Source organism: Cuculus canorus, chromosome 12 (genome assembly GCF_017976375.1).
Source record: "Cuculus canorus isolate bCucCan1 chromosome 12, bCucCan1.pri, whole genome shotgun sequence".
NCBI lineage: Eukaryota > Metazoa > Chordata > Aves > Cuculiformes > Cuculidae > Cuculus > Cuculus canorus.
In genome coordinates this window covers 3,511,863-3,531,022 of record NC_071412.1, presented here as the reverse complement: position 1 = coordinate 3,531,022, position 19,160 = coordinate 3,511,863, and the positions used below count along the sequence as shown (strand labels likewise).

Here is a 19,160-nt window from a genome sequence, read left to right as displayed (position 1 = left end):
TCTCTAGCCATCCAATATGCTGCTTGCTTATGAAACAGCTTCATCCGTGAGCTTTGGGCATGTTGGAGGCCACTGTGTGCAGAGCAAAGTGAATGGAGGATGACCTTGGCCTCAGCAGTCACAAAGATACAATTTCTGAATGTGTCTCACAATCCAGCTTGTTTCATCCTGTTTTCACAAAGCACCATAAGTACCAAAGTGCCGCAGGTGGCCTAGGCAGGATTGGAGTCCATGTCCCACTCATGACGGCCTCTACAGGGTACAAATATAAGTAGCAGTAGAGGTCTGAGACTCTTCCACTATGATCCATTAGTATTGCTTTTGTAACGCCTAAGTGTCTCATGGCAGCAACGGATCATCTTCTTGATGGCTAACAGAGATTCACTTCTGGCCATGCCATTCAGATGTAGTTTATTGCGAAATAATAAGTGAAAGTATTTGAGATGTCTCAACTGGCTGCATCTCCCTTCTCTTGCAGGCTTGTAGGTTAACATTTGTTGCTATTTGTTAGGTAAAAGTTGTATAGCCTCAGGCTGCTAAAGCAATGTATTAGCTGATGCCCACGTGTTTGTACTGAACTTTGTCCCCTGTGACTGTATTTCAAGAGGATTCCAACGCTGGTGAAAATGTTAGCAAACGCTGGTATGATTTTTTTCTTCCCTGTAAATGACAAGCATTGCAGCACCAGCTGTATTTATGATTGCACAGCAGAGACTTCATCTCTGTAACGCAATAGCAATCAAAATGCTGCATATAGGAAGGTTTACTGTTCTATAAGAATGAATAAGAACAGTTCCACCTCGCAATATGGATAGATCTGCAACTAAATGCAGTAGTTCTACAAAAACGTATAATTGTTCCACAGGGAAAAAAAAAATCATCAGGCCTTTCCAACTTCTGCTCAAGAGCTCATGTATTTTCCAGTAGGAATCCAAAACCAAATGCATTTTTTGCTGAGAGCATCCGGCCCTGCTTCCAGGGCATGTCTCTACACTGGAGTACTCAAGGTATTACAGGTATTTAAATAATATCTGTAATGTGTTGCCTTACAACTCTAGCAGCACTGCTGGCTATGTGATAACTTAGCACAGGCATGCCTTAAACGATTCCTCTGGTGCCACGACTGTGGGCAGACACGTGATCTCCTAACTGCTTCCCTTGAAATTTTGGAGGTGGAGATGGGAGCAGTGCCTTCGTGTGTGCCTGAATGGGCAGAACAGTCATACACAGAATTCTCTTGTACTCGCTCTGAAGTACTGGGAAAAAAAAACATTTGGTGCTTTTTTGTTTCAGCTTCATCCTATGCTTTGCCTTGTCACTGCTTTCTCTAGAAGGTTTTTCAGCTGTGGATTGATCCACTGAATGGATCGACAGCCTGGGTTCAGCACACCTCCTGTGTTCCGCATTAGGAAGTTAGAAGCAACTCAGGTCACTTGGAGCACCTGCATGTGGAAACATTGGTATTAGGTCATCCTTTAAAAGGTGATTAAACCTGACACACGCTGCCTTAATGGCCTACCTTGGTAAATTTTTCTACTTTTGCTATTCTGTGCACGAAATCCTGCTAGCTACCTATATGCAGTTTTAATTAATGAGGAATTAATGAAGGGCTGAGAAATCTGGGAAAGCTCCAGCCCTGCAAGTGAATTTCACACACAGAAGGCTGATGTTTCCAGTGACGATCCAGCTACAACAGAAGGTTCCTAAGCTTCCCTCTCCTCCCAGTACTGCCGTGGCATTGCCAGCTCCTGGTTTAGGCAGCTGCTCTGCCCCTCTGCTAAGTGTTGGTAAGACATAGATAATGTAGGCAAAGGAATTGCCTGACTTAATAAAATTGTGTGATATCATGCGGTGAGCCTGCACACAGCTAGCTGTACAGATTACTGATGATTTACTAAGGGGAAGGAAAGTTTTGGTTTAGTGTTTAATGACATTTCTGGCTGCAGATTCACAGAATTTCCAAAGTATGTCACAGATCCTATTTATTTCTAACTTCAAAGCTGAACATTTTCTGTGACTTTCTTTTTCCACCTCCATTTGCCCTTTGTACTTTGCTGCTTTTGGTTAGAGTTGGTCTCTGTTAACAGTCTGCTCTTTTCCAGTCTTCCTATTGTTTCACGCAGGGAAAAAGATCTTAGGGTTTGCCTTTTTCCTTTCTTCTAAGTCTCCTAATATTCTCCTAGCTTCTTTCCTGATCAGAATGTAGATGGTACAAATCTTGCTGTAGCAAATTCAATTCCACCAAGCAAGTGCAAGTGAGGTGATAGCATGCTGTCTGTGCCCAGGTAGCTTTGGCTACTGCCAAGTAGACTTCAACTAAAGAAGGATTTTGATGCAAAAAATTGTTTAAAGTTTTTAAGATGGCAACTTCTCTGTGGTTGCCTCCTAATAACAGTGGCATGAAGTATACTTTAATATTTATTGGGAAAACGTTAAAGTCTGCAAACCCAGAGAACATTTTTTAGGAAAATGTGTTTGTGTTAAAAAGACCAAATCCTCTCCCCCCTGCATTTCTAGTATGGAATGATGTAGTCCCACTTTTTGCAGGAAACAGAAGAGCCCAGGAAGTGAAGCTACCTGAACTGCTGGGTTGTCAGCGAAACTCAAATTTAGCTGGACTGTTGGTGCTGAACATTAGCACTGCGAAACTGCAAGCTGGGAGAGCAAGTGATTTATAAAGGCTTTGCTTAACACCTGCAGAGAAGTAGGCTAATTGGACAAGGGAACAGTTAAAGGAGACTCAAACAAAGTATTAAAAACCCTTGTGAGCTCTGCCAGGAAAACCAAATTGAACTTCAGGACCCAGATCTCCCTGCAGAACACAGGTAAGCAGGAACAGGCCAAGGAGGAAGCAGAAACCAAGTGGTTCTCGAACCTCTCCCCATCCCCTTTTAATAAGTTGGGTCTTCTCTCTAAACTCATCCCTACCCTCATGCAAAATTAATCCCAAACTCTGATAAGAAGCATAGGCAGTCCTTAGAAATGTATCCTAGGATATTTTTCCCTTCTTCTGGGAAGCAGTGGCAGGAGTGGTCTGGAGGGCATGGAGGATACTCTCTGCTGTCAGAGTTTTCCCCTATGTGTCTTAGCAAGATCCCGCAGGACAGGCCAAGAACCAGATATCGCCTTTGACACCTTAATCTTCATGGGGAGTGGAGGCTGCTTGATGTGAGGTATGCGCTTAAGTTAAACCTCTTCTGAAAATACCCAGACTCATCAGAGAGAGCTGCATAATACCAGAAAACAAAGATTTCCCGCAGAAAAGCCTAGCAAAGCAGTGAAACTGAGCCAAAAGCCCAGAGCTGCCAAGTCACCTTGGGCAACCTTTTCAAACCATCTCCAAATCTTTCTTCCTTTGCCAATCATAATGGGTGTGGACACTTAAAAATACTTCATTGCCTTTTATGCCACAAGTAACAGTTCACACACAGGATTGAAATATTACATTGGAATTCACTGTTTGATCTTTTTCAACATAGATATAATAAATGAATCATTGCTTTACTTCTAATTATTTTTTAATTGCTGGACTTTATGACCTTCAAAGTCCAGTTCTTTTCTTACTCTGCGTTTTCTTGACAGTTAATATCTGCTAATGTTTTAGAATGATTTGGTATCATATAGCACATCATCTACATGTTACGTAGTTGCATTCTTGCAAGGAATGAGGAAATAATTTGGTATAGTCATTTATAGCCTAATCAATATGATATTAGAATCTGAGAAGAGATTAGCAATTTGCTGGATTAGATAGCCATAAATTGCCAGGTGACGCACAATTAAATTCGAAGCAACTCTCTCTCTTGTGCATTGTAATTCTGTAAATTACGAAGCTGAAAACAAGTAACATTCCCGCACCACGCTCTTCCTCATTGTGTGATTTTGCTCTAGATTGAAGGATCTTGTTCACTAGATCCTACCACAGACTATGCTCTTCAAATTACAGAAAAGAATTTCGAGGGAAAAGAAAAAAAGAAGAGGTAAAATAAGAAAGTAGGTCATAATTTATTAATTAGGAACACAGAAAAATGGTAGTACCTCTGGACTATGTGAGATTTATGTGTGTGTGTTAGCCAGGTGAGGAAGCCTGCTACTTGCTGCAAGCCTCCTCTGTGTTTGCTAAGCTGCTTTCCAAACAGTCTAGGCTTCTGCAGAGCAAACTCCATGGATGCACAATTTCTCCTCCTCACTTATCAGTGGCAATGTGGGTATTGGCAAACAATCAAGTGGGCACCTTATGACTCTCCAGGTGCTGTCGCAAGGCTGTAATATATTTTTTTTCTTACTGCAGTACACTAGGATCAGCTTGCTCTTTTGTCTCTCACAATGAAAATACTTTGCAAGGGCGAAAGGATTCTTTAATTAACTAAATAGCTCTGGATTTAGACATACAACCACTACTGCTCCTGCCTTTTTTGAGTCCCAAATCTCTTCCTTTAACGTAAGTAAACACTCCTCTGTGGCTTGGCTCTGCTTGTCGTCCTAACATCACCTCTTCCAAATATGCACTCCTGCAGTTTTTTTCATAGACTGTATTTAAATACAAGCCCTCTGGAGCAGCCAGAGCTGTAATCTTTCAACGCTTATTTTGCTGGGTGGGCAGAACTACTGCAGCTTTGTTTCTGACTTTTGTCCACTGTTGGCAGCATGGTTAGCTGCCTCTAAATTAGAAAATACCATGACGTGTTGGTTTAGTTACTTACTTCTGTAGGCATGTCATTAGTACAGTGCTGTATTATCAAATGCCCCAGTCACCTCTCCTGCTAGTGGAGGCAGTGTCAGAGTTAGCAATGCATCTGACTAAATTAAAGCAGTTAATGCTTGGTTCCATAATTTAAGAGGTTTTAAAAGTTATTTAAATAACTTTAGAGAAACTGGGTATGGAGCTCCCTAATGCTGATGTACGACTTGTTTACTAAAAACATGGTTATGTGATTTAAAAGCACAAGGGTCAATTAAATGCTTCCGTCCAGATGGCAGCAGAGCAAGCTGCAAAGCCCTATGCAATGTAACTTCTATCCTTGTACTGACTATAGATAACCTGTTTAACCAGACAAAAAATAGTATTAATTGTTTCATCTTCTTTTGAGTCATCCTGCACTGAAAAGGCATACGAGGGACCTAGTGAAACCGCACCCTGTCTTGAGAGTTGTACTGAAACCATGTTAGTGGAAGTGTAAGTCTCTGTTACCTAAGGCCTGCTGTTTTCATGCCTGTCTTGCCCAAATAAGACTGCTGTATAAAAGTCTCACAGAGAAAAAAAATATAATTTATATTGTTTTGCTTTATTTTGTTGTGATTTTCAGGGAAAGGTATTTTACTGTTTCTGCTTGTGTTCGTTTAAGGAGATGCAATATCAAGAGACAAATCCTTTCTGGTGTCTGCAGGGGTGACAGCAATGGCAAGTGGTTTGTAGATGCTTGTGATGAGAACATTCAGATCCTCCATGACACTAAGCCCTCAGAACATCTGAGCCAAAATGCCCCCTTCAGAGAAGGAAAGCCTGCCTCTGTGGTTCCTGCCTGCTCTCTTCCAGCAGTGGTTTTGTTTCTCTGCCATGAGGGGCATCTAAAGCCAGGATGGTTGAAGGAGGCCCACATAACCACTTCCCCAGCTGTCGTTGTTCAGAGCCGCACATGTTGACATCTGTGGGAGCCTCCTTGTCCCACTCTCACCATAGAATCATAGAAAGGTTTGGTTGGAAGGGACCTTAAAGATCACCCAGTTCCAACCCTCTGCCACAGGGAGAGACACCTCCCACTGGATCAGGTTGTTCCAAGGCCCATCCAACCTGGCCTTGAACATGTCCAGATATGGGGCAGCCACAGCTCCCCTGGGCAACCTGGGCCGGTGCCTCATGACCCTCTCAGTAAAAGATTTCTTCCTAATGTCTAGTCTAAATCTCTCCTCTTTCAGCTCCACTCCCTTTCCTCTCCCCCAGCTGTCTCAGGACCTCTAACTCAGGCCTGGAGATATGACCCAGCTCTCACTCCCACATCTCCCCCTTGCATTCCTTCCAGCTGCAGAAAATCTGCATTCCCGCTCCCTTCTCTACCTGTGGGTTTCTTGTGGTGTGCTGTGTTGTGGCTGAGGGAAATGGCAAAGAAATCCAGCCCTAGGCATTGCTGAGTGAGGTTCTGCCAGGGCTCAGGTCAAACGCAGGTTTCCAAGGCATATGTTTGACTGTAGGGAAGCCATCAGGAGGCAGCAGAGATCAAACAGGAGGAGGAAGCAGTGATCTTCATTAGGGAATCAGAATGGTTTGTGTTAGAAGGGACCTCAAAGATCATCCAGTCCCAAACCCCCTGCCATGGGGCACCTCCCCCCAGACCAGGCTGTCCAGCCTGGCCTTGAACACCTCCAGAGATGGGGCAGCCACAACTTTCCTGGGCAACCTGTGCCAGTGCCTCACTGCCCTCATTGTGAAGAAATTCCTTCTTATGTCTAGTCTTACTCTACCCCTCTCCAGTTTATAGCCATTGCCCCTCATCCTATCACCACAAGCTTTGTAAACAGCCCCTCTCCAGCTTTTTTGTAGCCCCTTCAGGTATTGGAAGGTCACTATAAGATCTCCTCAGAGCCTTCTCCAGGCTGAACAAGCCCAATTCTCTCAGCCTGTCCTTGTATGGGAGGTACTCCAGCCCTCAGATCATCTTTGTAGCCCATTCCAACAGCTCCATCTCCTTCTTATGTTGCGGATTCCAGAACTGGACATAATACTCCAGATGAGGTCTCACAAGAGAGGAATAGAGGGGCAGAATCCTCTCCCTCACCCTTCTCGTCACGTTTCTTTTGATGCAGCCCAGGACACAGCTCGTTTCTGGGCTGCGAGCGCACATTGTCAGCTCATGTACAGCTTCTCATCAATGAGCACTCCAAGTCCTTCTCTGCAGGGCTGCTCTCAATCACATCATCCCCCATCCTGTACTGAAACCAGGGATTGCCCCGACGCAGGTATAGGACCTTGCCCTTGGCCTTGTTGAACCTCATGAGGTTCTCACAGCCCCACTTCTCCAGCCTGTCCAGGTCCCTCTGGATGACATCCTGTCTTTCTGGTGAGGCAACTGCAGCACTCAGCTTGGTGTCATCTGCAGACTTGCTGAGGGTGTACTTGATCACTGATGAAGATATTGAACAGCTCTGGTCCCAGTATGGATCCCTGAGGGACACCACTTGTCATGGATCACCATCTGGACTTCAAGCCACTGACCACTACTCTCTGAATATGACCATCCAATCAGTTTCTTGTCCACCGAACCAACCACCCATCAAATCCATCTCTCTCCAATTCTGAGAGAAGGATATTGTGGGGGACTGTGTCAAAGGCTTTGCAGAAATCCAGACAGATCACGTCTGTCGGCTTACCCATCTCCACTGCTGCGGTTTTTCTCATAGGTTGGTCATACAGGATTTGCCCTTGGTGAAGCCATGCTGGCTGCCATTAATCACCTCTGTGTCCTCCATGTGCTTCAGCATAGCTTCTAGGAGGATCTGCCCCATATCTTCCAAGGCACAGAGGTGAGACTGACAGGTCGATAGTTCCCAGGGTCATCCTTTCTACCCTTTTTAAAAATGGGCACAATGTCACCCTACTTCCAGTCACCAGGGACTTCTCCTGACTGCCATGACTTTTCAAATATCAGGGGAGTGGCTTGGTCACCACATCGGCCAGTTCCCTCAGGACTCTGGGAGGCATCTGTGGAGCGGGTGAGGGAACTGGGGTTGTTTAGCCTGGAGAAGAGGAGGCTGAGGGGAGACCTTATTGCTCTCTACAACTGCCTGAAAGGAGGTTGTGGAGAGGAGGGAGCTGGGCTCTTCTCCCAAGTGACAGGGGACAGGACAAGGGGGAATGGCCTCAAGCTCCACCAGGGCAGGTTCAGACTGGATATCAGGAAAAAAATTTTCACAGAAAGGGTCATTGGGCACTGGAACAGCTGCCCAGGGAGGGGGTGGAGTCACCACCCTTGGAGGTATCTAAAAGATGGGTAGACGGGGTGCTGAGGGACACAGTTTAGTGGCAGACAGGAATGGTTGGACTTGGTGATCCAAGAGGTCTTTTCCAGCCTGGTGATTCTGTGATTCTAGTGATTCTATGATTCTATCTCATCCGGTCCCATAGACTTAGATATGTTCAGGTTCCTCAAGTGGTCACGACCCCGATCCTCCTTTCCAATAGGAGGGTGATCCCTGGGAAAATGTATCCATTTGCGTGTAAGTGGGAAATCTATTCTGTAACAGCTCTTGTCTCGCTGCATTGATGGATTGATGGAAGGTACCAGAGCACTTTCCACACGAGGACAGGCTGCGAGAGTTGGGCTTGATCAGCCTGGGGAAGAGAAGGCTCAGAGGAGACCTTAGAGCGGCTTTCCAGTACCTGAAAGCAGCTACAAGAAAGATGGGGAGGGACTTCATGGATGGATGGATGGATGGATGGATGGATGGATGGAGGTCGCTCCCTCGCGTCGCCCCGGTCTGATACACGACACCCGCCTCCCACACTCCACCCGGAGCCTCTCAGCCCTCCGTCGGCGCTGTTCTCGGTGTGACACCGCCTCTCCCCGCCCCGGAGGCGGCGCCTCCCGCTCCTCCCCGCGCCGCGTTCCATGGCGGTGGCGGTGGCTGCGGCGGCCACTGCGGCGAGGCGGGCGGGCGGCGGGCCGGAGGCGGCGGCGGGGCGGCGGGGCCCGGCCGTGTGAGAGCAGCGCAGCCCCTCGAGGAGCCTGGGACGGGCCGTGAGTGGCGGCGGCGGCGGCGATGGGATGAGGGGAAGGATGGCGGGGATGGCCCCGGCGCCGCACAAAGGCGCTTTGTTCCTGGCGGGGCGGCTCCGCACTGCGGCGGCCCCGGGTGAAGGGCGTTTGAAGGCCGCCCGGTGCCCTCCCGGACCCGCCGCGATGGGCTCGGGATCCCTGCCTTCCCCCCCTCTCTGTGTGCGGGAGAAAATGCGTTAGAGTCAGCGAATAGTTCGGGTTGGAAGGCACCTTAAAGCCCACCCGGTTCCAACCCCCCTGCTCTGGGCAGGGACATCCCACAAACGTCCTCCCGGGTGGGTTTGAAACGGATGGAAAAGAGGGGGTTTGGGGGTTGGGAGGAGCGGGCGGGGGGCGCCTCTGCTTTGGGGTAAATCAGGGCCATTTTGGATCAGGCGAAGTTAATTGTGTCGTGGAGGAAGAAAGCGTGGTTGGTTGGTGTCCCTGTCACACGAGTGAGGAGAGCGTTGGTGCTGCCGGCCGGCTTTTATTTCTCTCCGTGGATCTATATCTGTGCCTCTGTGTGTGTAGAAAACGAGTTCGGTGTTTTTATAAAGCAGTTACAAATGCCTGAAAGTGGTGGCGTAAAATAGAGGTAGATTTCAGTTTGGGGTTCAGGAAGTGTGTGTGCTATAAAGCTTAAAGATGGTGGTTTTATAAACCAGTTACAAATTCAAGAAAGTGATGGCTTAAAGTTAGAGGGAGATTTCAGTTTTCGGTTCGGGAGATGTGTGCTGTATAAATCAGAAAGCGGTGGCTTAAAGTAGAGGTAGATTTCAGCTTGGGGTTCAGGAAACGTGTGCTGTAAAGCATATAAACACCAGCTTGGTCTTTTTATAAACCAGTTACGAATTCCAGAAAGTGGTGGCTTAAAATGGATGTAGATTTCAGTTTGGGGTTCAGGAAGTTTGTGCTGTAAAGCTTGAAAATGGTATTTTTATAAAGCAGTTACAAGTTCCAGAAAGTGGTGGCTTAAAGTAGAGGTAGATTTCACTTTGGTGATGTGGTTCAGGAAGCGTGTGCTCTAAAGCATAAAAACACCAACTTGGTCTTTTTATAAACCAGTTACAAATTCCAGAAAGTGGTGGCTTAAAATAGACGTAGATTTCTCTTTGGGGTTCAGGAAACGTGTGTTGTAAACCTTAAAAACACCAGCGTGGTGTCTTTATAAACCGGTTATAAATACCAGAAAGTGGTGGCTTAAAGTTGACTGGTTAACTGTTCAGTGGAACAGCCGATGGTGACAGATCTGCCAAGGTGCTTGTGAGAATTAGTTGGTAAGTTTTGCTGCAGCTGGTATGTACGTTTAATTATCTTGTAATATAAATTTGTCTTGTATCAAGGGATAATGTGCAGATGATCTCCAGACAAGGATGAATAACCTGAAAGAATAAATGGTCTCTTAGAATTGCAAGAATTTATTCATATGCTTAATTGTCTTGTAGCTGGTTTAGGTCAAGAGAGAACCTGTCTTAAGGTTGCAAGAATTTATTCATGTTCTTGATTGACTTGTGAGATGTAGTTGTCTTGGGTCAGGAAATAACCATGTCTGGAGACTTCCTTCAGGTTGGATAACCTAAAAAAATAAACATTCTTTGAGGACTTACGCAGTTCTTTGTCTAAAACTAGCACATATACCTACTGCTTTTGTATGATGGGATGCCTTTTTAGAAGGGTATCCAATTCATCGTTGAATTGTTAAGATAAAAATATTATTGCCTTTGCCTAGAAGACTTTGTCCTTTTAAATAATTTACCAGTGAATAAGTGTTTCTCACATGCAGAAGGCTGATGGTAGGTGTCCTCAGTGGTGAGCTTTCGTTAGATTATCTGAAGGGTTTTTATTTATGATGCAGAAAAATGCAGTGGATTTTTTGTGTGCTTTTACAGATCCTTCAGAAGATTTATAAACTAATAGTAACATTTGCTGACTGCCAGCGCAGAGTTCCCTAAACAGTGTGAGGAGCAAGTAGGAGGCTTTAGAAAAGCGGCAGTTTGGTGAGTTGGACGATGACTCACTCTGCCTACTGACTGCAACGTGGCTGAGCTAAAAAAAATACTTCTGTGCCCTGTATTTTTATAGTCAAAGGGATAGTACTTAGCAGGTTGTATAATATGTCATTAGTCACTGTTGGTCTTTCTCTTGTGAGTAATGATTTGATCATTATGTGGTTTGCATAATCAAATTAACTGGTATCTTTTATTCTTATTTGTATTTCTGAAAAAGTGAACGTCTCATACTTGACTGTGTTTCAGTGTACATCCTGTTTCCTGAAAACTGTGATAAATCCACGTGCAGAGGTTGAGCACAAATTGAAGGGGCTACTTGCATAATACATAAAGCTGGTCCTGTGATGCCTACCAGCACGAGGAATAATTCCAAAGAAGACAACCCTTCTATGGGTCACTTCTGTTTCCTTCTTTAGAACAGATCAGTTGTCTGAAAGCATAGATGTAAACCATTAAAGAAACCAGTATCTTTGTGCCTCCCTCTTTAAACTTTGTGGGAGGAAGGATTGAAAGTATTACTTGGGAAGAAAAAATAACAAACCCACTAGTTCATATAAACTAAATTAAAACATCAGTGCCTATGTGAATAGGCTGTTTGGCCAAAATTGAAATGATAACCCCTACTTTTTTAATGCCACAGTCCATGTATTTCCAGTGGCTAGAGCATGTTGCACAACTGAAAAGGAATTTGTCAATTTTGTTCATTTAGTGTGTATTTTCAAGACAGTTGGTCTAATGGTTATAACTTTCATTGAAACAGAAAATATATAAACATAACAGGTGTTGGCATCACTCTTTGTAAGTGTTAGTGTTTTTGAGAACCCACCTCATTATTTTCCGAAGTTAAAAACGATTATAGGATGCCAACAAGATTTAACAAGATTTGTTACTTCGAGCTCATTTTGGCTTGAGAAAAGCCTTCATTTCTTCTAGATGATTACCCTTTAAGTAACTATGTTAGTCAGAGTGAAAGAAAGTTTGAGGCTAACTTTTTATTTTCCATCCCTCCTATCTGCTTCTGGTCTGCAGGACTATTTGTCTGAAATGTCTGTTTGCTATTAACTCGTGAATGGAGAGACTGGTTTAGCTGCTTCCCGGGCTCCTGGAGCAGGCGGTGCTGGGGGGCTGCCCTCCTGGTGGAGGGGCCACCTCATGAAGAAGCTGGGAGCAGAGGGCTGGCTGGGGGAGAGCTGCATCTGGCATAGTGAAAGAAGTATATCTTGAATGCAAAAGAGGAGATAACTGTAGTTAATGTGTGGGGCTAATTTAGAAGCTTTAAGACCTGCTACAGCATTGTCATCTATTATGTTTCCAAAGTAGAATTTTCAGTGGCAGTAAAGGAAAGATCATTCTGAGATACTGAATCTTAATTTCATTTGGTTTAATAGTGAGGCTCTTTTTGCTAGGACAGTCTCTAATTGTCCTGACCGTATTCATGTGATCTGTATCTGGTAGATATGCTGCCTTTTGGTCAGCTTCCTAGGCCTAGATCCTGTTCTGAATGATAACAGGGCCCTGCTTTTTCTGGCTTCGGGATTAAGTGCTTTGCACATAGTTAAGTAGGAAGTTTGTAGCAGGATCAGGTCAAACTGAAGGCTGCCAGGGGTCGCTTACGTTGTCAACACTTGTTTTCTTAGCTAAATCACTCCGATTCTAAAAATCATAACTACATACCTTCTGAAGATGTTGCAATTAGTGGTCGCCTAGTGGAAGAATGTAGTATAAGCGGATGATTACAAATGCATCATTTCAGGGATGCAGAATGGAAATTTTAGGATTCGTATTGCAGTAAGCAAATGGGCCGTAACTCACTTTCTCCTTGAAGGAGTTATGTCCTAACTGCTCTTGCATCATAGTTCTGCTGCTGCCTTTATTTAGTCACAGCTGTGAAGGGTAAGATCTGAGTTTCGTTGACGAGATCAGCAGATCTTCCTTCTTGCTAGTGATGTGCATCGTCTTGAATCTGAACTTGAAATGCAGTTTAATGGAACTAGCTAAAGAGAGGTTCCAGATGTGTCACCCAGCTGGTACAAACTATTTCAGTATGGGTGCATATTGAAGACATCAGCAATGTGAAACAATAAGCCTAATTATTAGGAAGAATACAACTGGTTTTAGATGGTCCCAAGGATATAAGCTACAGCTTATTGCAGGGTGTTTGAACAGAGGCATTGGACCTCGCGTTAACGTGAAATTTAAAGTGTTGGTATAAGCTACAAAAATGATTTTCCATAACGATTGAGGGGGGTTGTGTGAAAGGAAAATGGTCTGGGGTGATGTGAAGTTTTTTACAGGCACCAGCTCAGAATGAGTGAGCCTGAAAGTGGTGTGTGTGAGTGAGAAAATATTTTTAGGTTTTTTTTTAAAAAAAAAGTTTAAAATCAAGAGGCTTGACTTCTGGTTTTAATAAATCGTTTTTATAATTGTGAACAAAGACTTGGATAGTCACTGGTGCCATCCCAATTAACTCTAGGATAAATTTTATATTCTTTAAGTAAATTTGTGGGTACTACAAGACATCAGTGTGAGGACCCTTCTCAGTACTGATATAAATTCAAGATATCTTTGGAAAAAGTAGTAGTGTTACCTCATTACCTTTGTACAAACATTATAATAACCCTTTTAAAATGCAGTCTAAAATTAGGACTCTTGCCGGTATGTGAAGAAAGGAATCTCAAGGCAATAGTTACGCATGCTGAGTAAAGAAAACTCTGAAGTTCACCCTTCTGGCAGGGTACTGTACGACAGAGGTGGAGGGCAGTTCAGTGCTTTTCAGTTTAGAAATGGTACATTTGTGATCTTTATGTTGGAAAACCCAGCAGAGAGCAAGGTGGTTTTCCTTCTTCCCTGTGTTTATCAGGTGACTGCACAAATACCTGGAGGCAGATGGTGTGTGGCAGAGGGAGTGAGCCAGGGCACTGGGGCTCTGTGTCTTGGTGGCATTAGGGCTTGAGCCTAAGGAACGGTAGTATTTACATGTCTTGAAACAGTCTTGTTTCTGTTTGCTAGTGTGCTTTTCTTTATTTTTTTTTTCTAGATGCAATTCTGATTACTTTAGTGAATTGAGACTGTTATTTAGAATATGTTAATAATTTGTCAGCTGCTCTTGCTGCAGTGGGAAAACTTGTTTTGCTTGGTCCCACTGAAGTGTTAGCACAGTTCTAAGGGAAAACACTTGTATGATTAACTCTTAAATGTTGAAGTAGTTTGGGGAACATTTATTTAGAGAACTGGGTAAAGAGCTAAGATCAAAGTGAAGGCATTTAGTGGTTTCATATGACCTATAGTTGTAGGGAAAGAACATGCAAGTGACTTGTAATGGAATTGCCCAAACCTCACCACACTGTGTAAGGTATACCTTTGACTCTTTGTGGCATCTTTGAGCCTTTAAAAGAAATGAGGATGTTGTGCAAAAGTGAACATGTGGTCTTTATAACTACACTCCGCTGCAGCAGACAGGAAACTCACTGCGAAAATTACCATTTTTGTTTTCGTAAACAGTAGCTGCATTCATTAGACTATTAAAAATAAATGGTGTCTAGGAGTGCCCATATGTTAGGGGAAATGGTTATAGAATATCTTGGTTAGTGTGTAAAATATACTCACTGTTTAGGGTTTTTTTTTGCAGTCTAGGATGACTGTTATAGATATAGAAGTAATTTGTGAAGTAATAATGTTTGTCTCCTGTGGAGGAATGACCCCTAATGATTCCTCTAACAATGATGTGTAGAGACAAAAGCATTACTTGAGATGTTAGTAAACTTTATTCAAAATTGCAAGGGTTTAAACTTTATAAGTGACATTGTATGTGCACTGTATATTCTGGGAAGTCAGTAAATACTGTGAGTGCACAAACCTTACCATTTTCACGTGGGCAGTACCCAGTTATCTGTTATTATGGTGAAATTGTCGAAACCATGGTTTTGTCTTTGAGTAAAAGTTTAGTGGAAAGAATTATTCCCGTTTAGTGACTGAGGTGCAAGATATCATAGTTTGACTTGTCTCTTAACAGCTGTATTGGAGAATTACCAAGTATTCTGTGATATTCCCTTCTTTATTAAGATACAGTAGGATTTTTTCATTGCGTGCCTTATGTTCTCAATAGGTTGTATCTCAGACTTTCACAACATATGTTTAGAAACACTGGTTGGTGATTATTGACAGTTTTCTTCCGCAAGTATGAAACGTGTGTCATTTCTAGTTAGCTTAGCTTTTGTGGTGGTTTCTTATTTCGTAACTAGACACTAGTTGTAAGGTTAGGACAACTTGAGTTGGAGGAGGAGGAAGAATTGTGTGTGCTGGAATACTGATGTGTTTTTCTCTCCTTTTCAGGTTGTCACGGAGTAAAATGGATGGTAGCTTTGACTGTGATTGTGGTGAGCTGGAGCCACCTGATCATTAACAGAAGGCATCTTTTGTAAATCAAGAGCTGCCAGTTTCCCGTTTAACTAGACTGTAAACAAAGGAGAGGAAAAAAAAAGGAGGAAGAAGGAAAAAAATAGTGCTTACCAGCACCGTAGAATGACGCTGCTCAGGACCAGTCCAACACTGAATGTATCTGCACTGTGAGGAGGAGGATGTTAATAGAAGCCTATTACGTGCATATTTATTCACATTTTTGTTAAATGTTAACCAGTTTAGCACAGTAGAGCTGAGTGCATAGTATGTCATTTCATTCCGTTTGAGTTTCTTGTATTTTCTTTAATGTCTGCAGAAATGCTGCACCTTTCTTGAACTATGAATGCTGCAATCTTTCTATCTTATGCTCGGTTTGAGTTCTAGAGCTTACGAGCTCTAATTTCAAGGGGACACAACAGGCCTGGCTGGCTCATAATGAAATGAGAGTGTCAAGAAACCATCTTGCAGTCAAAGCCAAGTGTTTCTTCTCCCTTTCTGCAAGACCTTTCCTCCAGATACCAGTGGAAGTGTCTCCGTGTGTTTACAGAAGCTTAGTAGTTTGAGGAAAAAGAAGCGTAAAGAATTTTAAAATGGCAGAAAAATTTGAAAGTCTCATGAACATTCATGGTTTTGATCTGGGCTCTCGGTATATGGACTTAAAACCACTGGGCTGTGGTGGAAATGGCTTAGTTTTTTCTGCTGTCGATAATGACTGTGATAAAAGAGTGGCCGTCAAGAAAATTGTCCTTACGGATCCCCAGAGTGTTAAACATGCTCTACGTGAGATCAAAATTATTCGAAGACTTGACCATGATAACATTGTCAAAGTATTTGAAATTCTTGGTCCTAGTGGAAGCCAGTTAACAGATGATGTGGGCTCCCTTACAGAATTGAACTGTGTTTACATTGTCCAGGAATACATGGAGACAGATCTGGCTAATCTGCTAGAGCAAGGCCCTTTATTGGAAGATCATGCCAGGCTTTTTATGTACCAGCTGCTACGTGGGCTCAAGTATATTCACTCTGCAAATGTTCTGCATAGAGATCTCAAACCAGCTAATCTTTTCATTAATACTGAAGACTTGGTGCTGAAGATTGGTGACTTTGGTCTTGCACGAATCATGGATCCTCATTATTCCCACAAGGTATGTGAAGAGTGGGAGTATTGAAGAGATGCACTGACAACCGTGCCTTCTTAAAATAGCATCTTTCTCCCTTTCGCAGACATAGATAGTCTGTGGAAGGCCCCGTTAGCAGGTTGGATATGTTAGGCATCACACAGTAGAACTGGAATGCTTGCAGGTGGAGTAAAACAGATCTCTGGAGGATGTTTTGTCTTGGGTAGGACTACTTGCAAGCATAAAACAAAATTACTTTTTTTTTTTTTTACTAGATGTGTTCAGAAAAGCAGATTTTTTAACAGTGAATACAGAACCTGAGATTAAGAGCAGCCGTTAGAGGCATAAATATAGAAGCCTTAAATAGGTTTATAAGTGGTGCGTTTGTATTGTGTGGATACTTCCTGGGATTGATTTAGAGATACTGTCTTCCTGGATCAGATGTCATTTCACAAGAGAGGTCCATATCATCTCTGCATTTGTTTGGCGTCTGGGAGTAAGAAAGTTTTGCTGCAGTATCTCACTTGGCTAATAAATAGTGTGATACTTCCATATTGTTGCTGGTCCATTTTGAAAGGTAGAAGAAGGGTTTAGTCAGGGGCACTTGGTTCTGTCCCTAGGACCTTAAGACCAAAATAAATCTTGTAGAAGTATATTAAAAGATAAGAAACCATAATTTTGAAAGTACCTCTTAAAAATCTTAAGTAAGCTTTTTTGTTCTTAATTTCATTAGGGCCATCTTTCCGAAGGACTAGTTACTAAATGGTACAGATCGCCCCGTCTTTTGCTTTCTCCTAACAACTACACTAAAGCCATTGACATGTGGGCTGCAGGTTGCATCTTTGCTGAAATGCTGACTGGGAAAACCCTCTTTGCAGGTGGGTAGAATAAAAGTGTATATGTGTATTCCTAAAAGGAGTGGTACTCTTTAACTGCCTTCCTAAGGCAAGTTGAGTCTGATGGCTAATATCAATAGTCATTGACTATCAGGATATACTATATTATTGCGTAATTATATAAGCAAGCTATAAATTGATGTTTTTGTAAAGAAATGAGATATTTCCATTTTTATTACTCGTACCGGTGTGTATTTAGATAAATATCACAGTTTCATTTGGTACTCCTATATGGTAAATCTGTCTGTAATTATTTTAAGTTAAATTTATTGGATGCCTAAGAAGCGTTCTAAATATATCAGTTCACTAAAATACATGTATCCAGGGAGTATTTGAGGATTATGAATGCCCAGAATACCATATTCATAAAGATGTTGTTAAGGTAGTCACGCTAATGACTTCTCACTTCTTTATATCTTAAATTATGAAAGAGTAGCCATTTTTTCCCTGTTCTCGATATATATATATTTTTTTTTTTTTTTGGTCATCTACAGGCTGGTTTGACCTGACGTTTGTTTCAGTGGTATGGAAATGATTGTTAAGGCTTAAAATTTAGTGTGGCATATCAAGGAAATGTGTAAACTGCAAATGTTTCTGGTAAGATAGGAAGCAATGCTCTGGTCTCCCTGGGTGTGTCTACATTAGTGCTTTGATTAAGATCAGGAACAAATCTTTGAAGCAAATGTCTTGATGGCCATCCTGTACCACATAGCTGATCTAGCTCTGTGAGCCTTTTTTGATAAAATTAAACTCTCATTTGCGACTGGGAAATCACCCAGCGTGCTCCACCTGCTGGTAGGCATTCAGTTGGTGGGAGCAGATGAGCTAGTCTAGAGTAAACCCCTGAAATGCTTATTTTGTGTGCACCCTGGGGCCTCAGCAGCAGCTGTCTCATTTAGGCTCACTCTTCGATTTCCTCCTGATGGATTATATTAAGTAATTTGTAGGAGTCTGAAGTAGGAAGACAAACCAGCTATTTCAATCCAGCGAACAAGTTAACACGAGGCAGTACTAATTCGTTTGGCGAACGCAGGTCTTGAACAGATTTTCTGTAGTGACTTTGCCCCAGCTTTTTTTGAAGTCGAAGTGTGGTAGCATGTCCAGTGCAGACTGCTGTGCAAACTGCTGAAGTGAACTGGTAGTGCATACATTTGGGGATGGTACAATCTCTTTGTGGGACTATTTAGTTTTGTATTTAATGTCATGTGTACCAGTATTGCTGCTGATTACCCAGGGCTGCTTGGTGAAGGAGACAAACGCTGGTGTGCAAACAATCCTGTATAGTTGCATCTGCTGGTTGAATCTCTAGGGTGCTACGTGCTTCTTGGAGCTGAACAATAAATTGAGGTAGAAAAGCTGTATTTCTGGGTACTCCAGCTGCACTGGCACTGAATATAGATGCTGTTCATTGTTCAAAATTGACCTGCTGTATAGGCCCTTATACTTCTTACCCAGGGAGACTTCAGCTAGTGCTATAAGTGTACTATAATTACAGTCATAATACAGTGCTTTTTTTTAAACAAGATTGCATTGTTTAACTGTCAGATTATTTTTGTCTCGCACCTGAGAGTAATATAGGGTTTCAAAGTATAATATTGATACAAATGGTTGTGCCATGTAAGATCTTTTGCTGAGGTAAACCACTACTGTTTTTACTAATAAGGGACGTATCATTTGAAGTCCAGTCAAATACTGAATTAGGTGAAGCATGGCAGTGTCTAGTTTATATGAAAAAGACAGGGAGTTCCTGTAGGATACCTCTTCCATGGTGAAAACATCCTTGCAAAAGCTTAAGGTTAGGTTGCTTTATCTGCATGTAGCAGCTCTGTAATTCTTTATATGCTACAGCATTTTTGAGAGCTCTTCAGATTTATTATCATTCAAATGTAGAACTTCAGCCTTTCCTCTGTTATAGGATATAATAGACTTGAACTGAAAATAGCTGCTCAGAGCACAAAATTTTGATATGCTTTTTGTATACAGGGATTG

At 42.8% G+C, this 19,160-nt stretch overlaps 1 protein-coding gene across 3 annotated transcripts in view; it reads left to right on the top strand.

The window, feature by feature from the left end:
* The window catches only part of MAPK6 (mitogen-activated protein kinase 6), a 31,333-nt gene that overhangs the window by 9,389 nt on the left and 2,784 nt on the right, over positions 1 to 19,160 (top strand). For 2 of the 3 annotated variants that reach the window (XM_054077765.1, XM_009556342.2), the window contains exons 2-3: positions 15,092 to 16,302; positions 17,009 to 17,153. In XM_054077765.1, coding sequence (XP_053933740.1) covers positions 15,748 to 16,302; positions 17,009 to 17,153 — 700 coding nt within the window. In that variant the 5' untranslated portion in view covers positions 15,092 to 15,747. Of the gene's footprint in view, positions 1 to 8,577; positions 8,733 to 15,091; positions 16,303 to 17,008; positions 17,154 to 19,160 lie in introns of those variants that run through there. The other variant, XM_054077764.1, reaches the window with a different exon arrangement.